General features: G+C 59.3%; 2 protein-coding genes across 3 annotated transcripts in view; both read right to left on the bottom strand.

Moving 5' to 3' along the window:
- Positions 1–329: 329 nt before the first annotated feature.
- QRFP (pyroglutamylated RFamide peptide) lies at positions 330–789 on the bottom strand. The gene has a single exon (XM_015644591.2). It carries the CDS (start codon positions 787–789, stop codon positions 418–420), a length of 372 nt encoding a protein of 123 aa, XP_015500077.1. The 3' UTR covers positions 330–417.
- Positions 790–2,780: 1,991 nt separating this feature from the next.
- FIBCD1 (fibrinogen C domain containing 1) overlaps positions 2,781–9,041 on the bottom strand; it is a 16,216-nt gene continuing 9,955 nt past the window's right edge. For both annotated transcript variants that reach the window (XM_019008412.2, XM_015644524.2), the window contains exons 5-7: positions 6,076–6,172; positions 5,727–5,906; positions 2,781–5,459 (exon numbers count right to left, since the gene is read on the bottom strand). In XM_019008412.2, coding sequence (XP_018863957.1) covers positions 5,200–5,459; positions 5,727–5,906; positions 6,076–6,172 — 537 coding nt within the window. In that variant the 3' untranslated portion in view covers positions 2,781–5,199. The remainder of the gene's footprint in view (positions 5,460–5,726; positions 5,907–6,075; positions 6,173–9,041) is intronic.

Here is a 9,041-nt window from a genome sequence, read left to right as displayed (position 1 = left end):
CTGGCCCTGGACTACAGGCAGTCCCTGGGGACTGTCACCACCAGGACTATCCTGCTGTAACCCTCCAGCCTCGCTGCCTGACCCTACTGGCACTGACCATCCCCTTGTGCCATCCCTGCTCTCTGCCAGCGCTGCACACCCAGCACCAGGCCCAACAAAAGCTGTGTGTGATCAGGAAAGGGATTTGGTGATTTCTCCTCAAGGCACCCTCCTCTTCTTACATTGCATGGGTCGGGAGCAGGGATGAGAGATTTAGAGCAGAGCTGGGAGTGGAACAAACGCAGAATCCCCCCCTCCCCAAGCCAACCCCAGCAGCAAAAACCCCCCACAGCCTTTTGTCCGAGCAAACCCAAGGGAGACGGAAGGGAAGGACGGGACGGGGTGACCCGCAGGAGGTGAGGAATCAAGTCCAAGCTCTCATCTCCCAAAGCGGAAGGTGAAGCCCCCTTTTTTCCTGTTGTAGCCGTTGAGTTCCTCTGCCAGGTTCCCCAGGGCGCCGCTGCGCTTCTCCCCTGCCATGGGCAGCAGCTCGGGGTCCCCCCGCCTGCCCGGCCCCGCTCCGTGTCCCCGCAGCTCCCGGGCGATGCTCAGCAGCGCATCCAGCTCCTCGCTTCTCCTCCGCTTTGCCCCTGCCCTCCAGCCGGGAGCCCGGCCCTCCGCCGCCGTTTGCCAGCCGGGAGCGAGCGGAGCCCCTTCCCCGGGGGCTCCCGGCTCCCAGCGCTCGCCAGGAGGGAAGCAGGCTCCCAGGCTCAGGAGGAAGAGGCAGGACAGCGAGTAGGGCGCTCTCATCTGGGGGAAGCACAGGGAGGGGAAGGAATGTCAGTGAAGCGTCTCGGGCAGCGGCTGAGGCGGCAGCACGGGCTGCCCTCGGCAGTTCCCCATCCCTGCTGCAGCATCCCCAAACCAGCCCTGCGGCCCCCGCTAGAACCCCCCGAGCACCCACTGCTCCTTCCGCAGCCTCCAGCACCAGCTGGGGCTCTGAGCTCCCCCCGCCTCCTTGAGAGCTGCTGCTGCTCTTCATCGGCACAAATTCCGATGTGCTGGGCTGGGCTGGGCTGGGCTGGGGGCTCCGGAGCTGCCCGCTCCTCCTGGAGGTGTCACCCTGATGGTCCCCACGAGCGGGGCCTGCCCGCTGTGCCTGGCTGGGACAGGGACAGAGGAAGGTGCTCGGCATCCCTCGGCTTCGTGGGGCTCGGACCTGCACTGGCAGAGGGGTCTGAGCAGAGCAGGAGGGAGTGAAGTCCTGGGCCTCGTGCCACAGGCAATGGGTGACCTTCAGCAGGGCTGCTCTGCCTCCCTTCCTCCTCCCACAAAGGCTCAGGAAGAGAAAACGGGTATTATTATTATTATTATTATTAATAATAATAATAATATCATTATCGTTATTATTACTATTCCCTGGAGATTTTGCCTTAAAAGCTGCTGCAGGCACTGGGGGCCAGGCTGGCTGCTCCATGCTTGCCCAAGGGGGCTTTCTCACTGAGCTTCTCACTCCTGTGCCAGACCCAGGTGCACTCAAGCTCCTGCCTGTCCTTCCCAACACCCCACAGCCCGGAGGCTTCACTTCGGGCTCACCCCCACCTTCTGCACACCTCGTCTCTGCTCTGCTCTCCCCTCTTTTTGCACCCCGTTGCCCATCGCGGAGCCAAATTGCTGAGTCCCGTTCTGGGGGTGCTGGTGGGTCCCCAGGTGCTTCCCCCAGCCTTTGGCTCCTGCCTGGCTGTGCTGCCCATCGAGGCAGGGGTGTAAAGCAGGGACAGACAGACAGACAGACACAGCAGTCACGTACCTCTGCACCTCGGTGCTGCCACCCCTGGCACCTCTCCTGTGTCGGGATGAGCGGGCAGCCCGCCCTGGGCCATTAAATAGCCACAAGCGCTGATTGCCATGTCAGCCCTCGGAGGGTGGGATCCTCGGGGAGGGAGCTGAGGGGGATGGAGGGGACCGGGGTTGGTGGAGCTGCCACAATGGGAACACAGCAACACCACTCATTAACGCGCCGCCTTCATTAGCTGCCTCATTTGGAGGAGCAGCTGGGAGCCAGCCTTGTGTCCCTGGCAGTTGTCATGGAGGATGGAGGGTCTCATCTGGGGACCCAGGTGTGTCCCCTTCACCTGCCTGGTGTGTCCTTGTGTGCAGCCCTTGGGCGTCCCACACACAGATTTGTGCGTACAGGCACCACTGGAGACTCCAAACCCAAACTGGAGACCCCTACACCCCCAAACCTGCCCGGGCCTGGCCCCACATGGACATATCCAAGTGCTCCCACCCTCCCTGGTCAAAACAGGCAGCCACTAGTGCTGGAACATGGTCCCCAAAGCCACCCTGCTGTCCCCTCCAGGTCTGTCCTGGGCTGTGGCAGTGGAATGTGAAGTGGGCAGCAGAGAGGGGCTGGGGGCATCACTTGGTGCTCTGTCCATTGGAGCAGGGAACAGGACCCCTTGGCACAGACACCTGCCACCCTCCCAGCCCCAGCCCCAGCCCCAGGGCCACCCCAAGGCCCTGCAGGGACTGGTTTGGGCTGGAGCCCTGGGAAGCCTCCTCAGAGTCCTGGGAAGCCTCCTCAGCCCCCTGGGTCTCCCCAGCTCTTGCGTTGCAGAGGGGTTTCAGTGCAGTGGGCAAGTTCCCAAGGATGCTGTGCCACAAGCCCTGGCACAGGGAAGGAGCCAACCCCCAGCACAACCAGGAGCTGCAGTGATCCAGTGCCACTCCCTTTGCTGTCCCCAGAGCAGGTCCCCCAGCCGTGTCCCCACGCTGCAGCACGGCTGTCACACCATGGCTAACGATGAGATCCTTTTATTAAGGAGTTTAGAAAGTCCACATGTACAGCATTGGACACACTCACACACGACCTAGACTTCACAGCACTGCTACACACCATGGCCTGGCCCACGGCTTCTCTGGGAAGGTTCATGGCCACACCCCAGACCCCTGGTCACCCCTGCCCACCCCTTTCCAGGGTGTGTCACCACGGGTGGGTTTAACGTAATCCCATGGCCATGGAGCAATGCATGAGCTCTTGGGAATAATCCTGGGAAATCCTGCATCTTGGCATGGATTAAATACCTCTCGTGCAAGTCAAAACAAAGTCTCTGTGGGGTCCTGGGTGACACAGGCAGTTACACTGGGGTGTGCTACCGACAAACCAACACACAATGCTCCCACCCCAGCATGGCACAGCGCCAGTGGAGGGGTCTGGGGGGATGAGCCTTCCCACCCGACACGTGGTTCCATGTGCATTCCTGCCCAAAGCATCAGAAAACCCAGCTACAGCTAATCCACCAAAACAACTGATTGAAAAGTAATGATGGGTGCAGGCAGGACCCTTTCCAGAAAGGTCCAGTGGAATCCAGGAAGATCCTTGGAAGCTGTGCTGAGAAATGCCACTGCTGAGTTCCCCCAGGTCCCATCGTTCCAGACAGCCAGCCTGGCCAGCTGCTCTGGGCATGGATGGAGTGCACAGAGCTGAGTGCCCTTCACTCAGAGCTCATCCCCACCTGAGGGCTCTGAAGAATCTCTCTGGCAGAGTAAAAAGCTGTGGTGATCCCAATGCATCTTTTGTCCATTTCTCTGTCAGGGCAGACAGACAGGGACTCACCCAGTAGGTGTGAGGGCTTGTCCAGCACAAGATCCGAGGTGGGGAAGGCTTAATAAAAAGAATCACAGAGGGAAGTACAAACCTGGCGCAGTTGGGAAGCTGAGCCTTTGATCTCCCTGTGCTTTAAGCTCCCCTGGAAATGGAGGCAGTGGGAGTTTTCCTCCCCTCCTCAGTCCATCTGTATGTCTGATGGTGTTTCTTGGAGCCAGGGCTCTGCTGTAGCACAGGCAGAAAATGATGTAAAGGGTGGCAGGGTTCTGTCTGTCCCTTCCCCTCCTGGTCCAGAGTCTGCTCACATTTGGTTCTCTTTTTTTTTTGGACAAAATCCCCTGTGTGAGTCCTTCCAGGGAGCCAGCAGGAGACATCAGTCCCACACTCCATGGCAGCTCCTGCTTGGGCTGGCTGCTGCTGCTGCCCGGTTATCAGGGCCCTGCAGATGCTAAGCCCCACTCAGGGCTTCTTTTTTGCAAAACCTTAACGGGATTTGAGGAAATGAAAGGCTTTGGATATCTGCAGGTGCCGAGCCAGTGCTGCAGCTCGGGCAGGATGAAAATGAAAGCGGGTGCCCAGGCCAAGAGTGAGAGGAGAGGGCTCATTGGGAGATGTGGCTGAGCTGCCCAAAGGGTTTGGGGGAAGGTCACAGCTTTTGGATGGTCAAAATCCGATGTGAATCTGAGCGGGTCTGGTTGGGAGGGAGGGGCTGTGAAATGCAGGAAGAGCTGTGCTGGGAAGTGAGCCTTCCTCACCTCCTCCTCTTCCTTGTGCTCCCCATTTCCCCAGCACTGCCAAAACAGCTCCGTGCCGTGCTCAGTTCTGGCTGTGTGTCCTTTCAGCACACTGTTGCTGTGTTCTGGCTGACTTTGGGGTGTCCTGACTTGCTGGGAGACTCCAGGAGTCAGGATAGGGACAACAGGAATTAAAGAGCTGGTGGTCATCCTTCCCCAGCTGCGTTGCTCTCGCAGGGGCAGAAGAGAGTGTTCTGCAGTCCAGAGAAGGAATTGCTGGCATGGTCACAGCTGACCCAGCTGAGCCCTCCCCATCACCAGTAGCACCATGGGGGGAGCTGGAGCTGTGGAGCCACAGCCTCATCCCAGTCCTGGGGGTTTGGGGGGCCTGGGGTTCCCCATGACAAGTGTCCCCAGTCCCTTGCCAGCTTGGCAAGCCCACTGCCAGGTGTAGGTGCCCAGAGCAGAGGTGACCAGAAGTGCTCAGCCTGCCTGGGCTGCTGCATCCCTCCCTCCATCCCTCCCTCCAGTCAGCCCCTTTCCTCCCTTGTGAGTCCCTGCTGGGCACCTCTGCCCAAATACCTGCATCCTCTCTGTCCCAGCCACGAGCACGAGCTGAGGGTCACACTCTGGCCAGGACACCTGTTCTGGCTGCAGGGGAGCCACAGCAGCGGGAAGCAAAGGTCTGGCAATGTTTGTGGGTGCCCAGGAGCCAAAGTCACTGTCACTGGTGACAGCTGCTCCCCAGGGGCCCCTCAGAGGTGGGCAAGCCCTCAGAGAGGATGGGGAGGATGGCAGCCGAGGGAATGGGTCTGCAGGGTGGTGGGGAAGGGCAGGAGGCTGGGCACGGTGGCAGGGAGGGGCTCATGCCATCAGCTAATTCTCCTCCCGGACAGGCCGGATCTTCATCTCGGTGAACTTGAGGGAATACTGCCAGCCGGTCCAGGAGGACCACTCGATGCCATCGGCGTAGGAGCTGTGGTGGCCCTTGAGGTACTGCCCGTTGAGGTTGGAGGTGTGGCAGTTGCGGTACCACCAGGCACCGTGGTAGAAAGCGGCGCAGTTGTTCTCCGAGTGGTCGTTGTCCAGGTCCTTGGTGGTGAATTTCATCCCGTTGTGCTTCAGGAAGGAGTCACCTGTACCAGGGGAAAGGAGTCCTGGTGGGCTCTTCCTGCCCTTGGGCCGGGTCCCTGCCCCGTGGGGCTCCCCTGGGCACCCCAGTGTGGCTCCTACAATGGGGCTCCTCCAGCAGATGCCCAACCTCAGCCCACCTCCAGCTCCCCGAGGCCGCAGGGATGCAGCCAGAGCCAGAGAACACTGGAACACCCTGGCAAAGGGGTTTGGTGGCTGTGGGCTCCCCCTGCCCACGGGCCCACGTGTGTCCCCCCATCCTGCTGCCCTACCTGCTGTCCCTGAGTAGTCAGCGATGGTGATGGGGTACCCGTCCTCCTCGGGGTCGACAGAGAAGAGCCCCACCCCGAAGCTGCCGTAGTGGGCGAAGGCGGTGCCGTTGTCAAAGTCCTCCAGGTCAATGCGGAGCTCATAGCTGCCCTGCACCGTCAGCAGGTGGATCCTCTTCAGCCCTGGCAGAGGGAAAGTGTGTGGATGGAGAGGCCAGGGGTCCAGCCCCTCCCTGCCTGCCCAGACCATCACTCCCAGGACATCAGCGCTGTCCAGGGGGGTCTCAGTGTCCCCTCATTGCAAAGGAAACCCCAGGCCTCCCCAGGATGGAGCACTGCCAGCCCCACACACCTAGCCAGTGCTCTCCTGTCAGCTTCCCAAAGCCATCCCGGTAGGCTTCCCAGCCACGGAAAAAGTTCACGGAGCCGTCCTCCCGCCGCTGAAACACCTGGGGAGACACAAAGAGCATCAGCCGTGGGGCTGCTCCCAGCCTGCGTGCCCCAGGCAGCCCCTCTGCTCCCCAGTGTGCTGCCCACCTCTCCCCACCACTGCCTAATTAGACACCGGCACAAATGAAACCCTGTGGGCTCAGTGATGACCCAGGGATGCTGGGGAGAGGTCGCCGGGGAAACGCTGGATCATTGTCTGCCGGCTCCTAGGGGTGGGTGAGCCGCTTCAAATAAAACCCTCCACAGGATCCTCTGTCTGGAAATGTCAGCAGAGCTCAGCAAAGCCAAAGCTCCTTGGGAAGTTGTCGGGTGTCCCTGGAGCTGTGGACACCCTGCAGCTGCCTCCAAACAGCCGGGGTGTGCTGCTGCCCATGGGAGCAGAGACACGGACGGCGTGAGCCGAGCTGTGTCCTGCAGCACGCGCTGCCCTGCTCACTCAGCTCTCCTGCCAACACTGGGTGCTCACAGCTCTGTAAAAACCCAGAGACAGATTTCTTCCTCCTGGATCTCCTTGATCTCTCGGTCAGGCACCCCATCATAATTCACCAACTCTGTGACCACCTCGTTAGTCTCCCAGAGAAATAATCTGTGAGGCACCGATGCCCTGAGTCCTGCAGTGCCCCCAGATCCCAGCCAGATCCCAGGGCTCAATGCAGCTTTCCTGCTCGGAGCCTTTCCCTTTTCCTCTCCCATCTGCTCATTGGTGTGTGTGCCCTGTGTGTTTCATCCCCTTTTATCCATAGTTTTGGGTTTGATTTATTGACAGTGATCCAGAAAATGCTGCTTCATGCCCGACCATTTGAACTTAATTAAGCCTCCAGCCCTTCATTAATTGCATTAAAGTTGGCTGAGCAGGCCTGCCCCACTCCCACCGAGCTCCGTGCTCCCAAGGCCATGGTGGGGACAGCTGGAGCACTCGGTGGTTTAGGCAGAACCCTCCCAGGCTCTGGCAGCCCAGGGGCCAGAGGACCCCATCTTCAGAGCTGGGCTGTGTTGCTGAGCTGAGCTTCCAGCATCCCAGGACTGGGGAATGTGGATGAGCCCTGAAGTCAGCTGGGAAGCCACCATGCTTTGCTCTCCCTGGCTCTTTCTGCCTTCCTGCACAGAGTTTCATGCTGGCATGTGAAGCAGAACCACCTTGTGAACCTCTCTCTGCTTTGCCCTTCCCCAGACAGGCATTTCTGGGGCTGTGTGTGCTGGCCAAGGCTCCGGCACACTCTGATCCTGCTGTACTTACCTTCTAGAATTAGAGCCTTAATTTTTATCCCCACGTTGAGCACTTGAGAAGCTGTGGTTAAGCCCATTTAAAGGGGCTTTCTTCAGGCTTGCTGGGAAAGGGGGACAGTGTGGCTGGACAGGGGCCTGAAGCTGATTTTCCCCAGCCAACATCGGCTCCGTGGCTGGCGCGTGGGGAAGGCGGCGGATGCAGCACCAGCGCTCCCTCTTAATCGGCTTTGAGCCACAGCTGTAAATAGGCCAATTGCCTGAGTGGTGCCCAGGGAAGCATGTGGGACAGGGCTCCACCTCCTGAGCCTTGACACAGCTCAGGAATCACCCCAGGAGAAGCCTTCAGTGCCCCACTGCCCACCAGGCTCAGCTCCAGGGGGGCTTGAAACCAGGTTGGTGAGTGCTGCCTCCCGAGTCTCCTGCTCCATCCTCATCATCTCTCATGCACAGGCCTTTCTGTGCCTCTTCTGTGCACCCACCACGTGCAGGCAGGGCTGTGGGAGCCTCCTGATCACCCTCTGCAAGTGCTGGGAATGCAGGGGTGCAGCAGTGACCTGCAGTGCTCCCAGCCCTGCCTCACTGCTCTCTTCCTCCTCATCAAATATGCCTCTTAAGCAAAAAGGATTTCCCTCCCTTCTTTAAAGGCAAGGCTGAAATATTTATCTCCCTCATTCTCTGCCTCCCCCAGTTGCCCTTGTGGGGCAGGGACAGGCTTCTGCAAAGCCACAAACCCAGAAAAATGGGTTAAAAGCTGAGAAAAATGGGAGCAGCAAGCTGTGCCTGCCATAGCAGTGGCATCTTCATCTCCCTCAGCTCCACCAAACTCCTGGTGGCCTTGAAACTCCCCGGTCTGGGGACATGCTCAGCCATCACTTCTCCACCACCACGGTGCTCCTGGTCCAGTTTTGGCAGCCATGGCACAGACCCCACAGCCCTGTCCCTGAGGTGTCCTCTGAGCCCTGTCACAGCAGGGAGACGGGAGAAAACTCAGAGCAGTGCAGAGCCAGTCCCCAGGAAATGCCCATCCCATGGGACAGCCTTGTGAACACCACAGCAGGCAGTGCTGCCCATCCCAGGAGCTGCTCCTGCCTCTCCCTGCAGGCAGAATTGTCCCCATTTGTGGTGACACATAAAACACATCCTTTGGGAACAGCACGTGTTTCTCCAGGCTCCTCTCACCCCCTGTGCTCTACCCCAGCCCAGTGTCAATACACCAGTGTCTGCTCAGCCCAGGACCCCTCCAGCAGGGGTCACCAGGCTGGTGGAACTGTCCCCAGCAGTGTCCCAGCACAGCAGCTACCCCTGGAGCTGGAAGCTGTCAATGTTACCACAGCCCTCATCCTGCTAGCACAGACTTTTCTCCTGCATTCTTTGGCTTTCCCACCATTTCCCAATAACTGCTGTACGTGGAGATGAAGCTGAGGCACACAGAGCACTGCTGCCCATGGAACTGAGCTGATGATTCCAGGGGATTTTGCCCCAGTCGAGGAGCAATGGAGGCTCAGGGGCACTGTGAGGAGCATGGGGCACTTGCAAAGACATTCTGAACACCACATCATAGGAAAAGGCAACTTTGTGAGCCCTCCTGGGATGCTGAGCCACCCTTGAGCTCCATCATCACATTGTTACTTTAATAAAGTG

Source organism: Parus major, chromosome 17 (genome assembly GCF_001522545.3).
Source record: "Parus major isolate Abel chromosome 17, Parus_major1.1, whole genome shotgun sequence".
NCBI classification, from domain to species: Eukaryota; Metazoa; Chordata; class Aves; order Passeriformes; family Paridae; genus Parus; species Parus major.
This window is presented reverse-complemented; position numbering and strand designations above follow the sequence as displayed.

Coding starts and splice junctions, on each gene's coding strand:
- QRFP (XM_015644591.2), bottom strand. CDS start 789: ATGAGAGCGCCCTACTCGCTGTCCTGCCTCTTCCTCCTGAGCCTGGGA.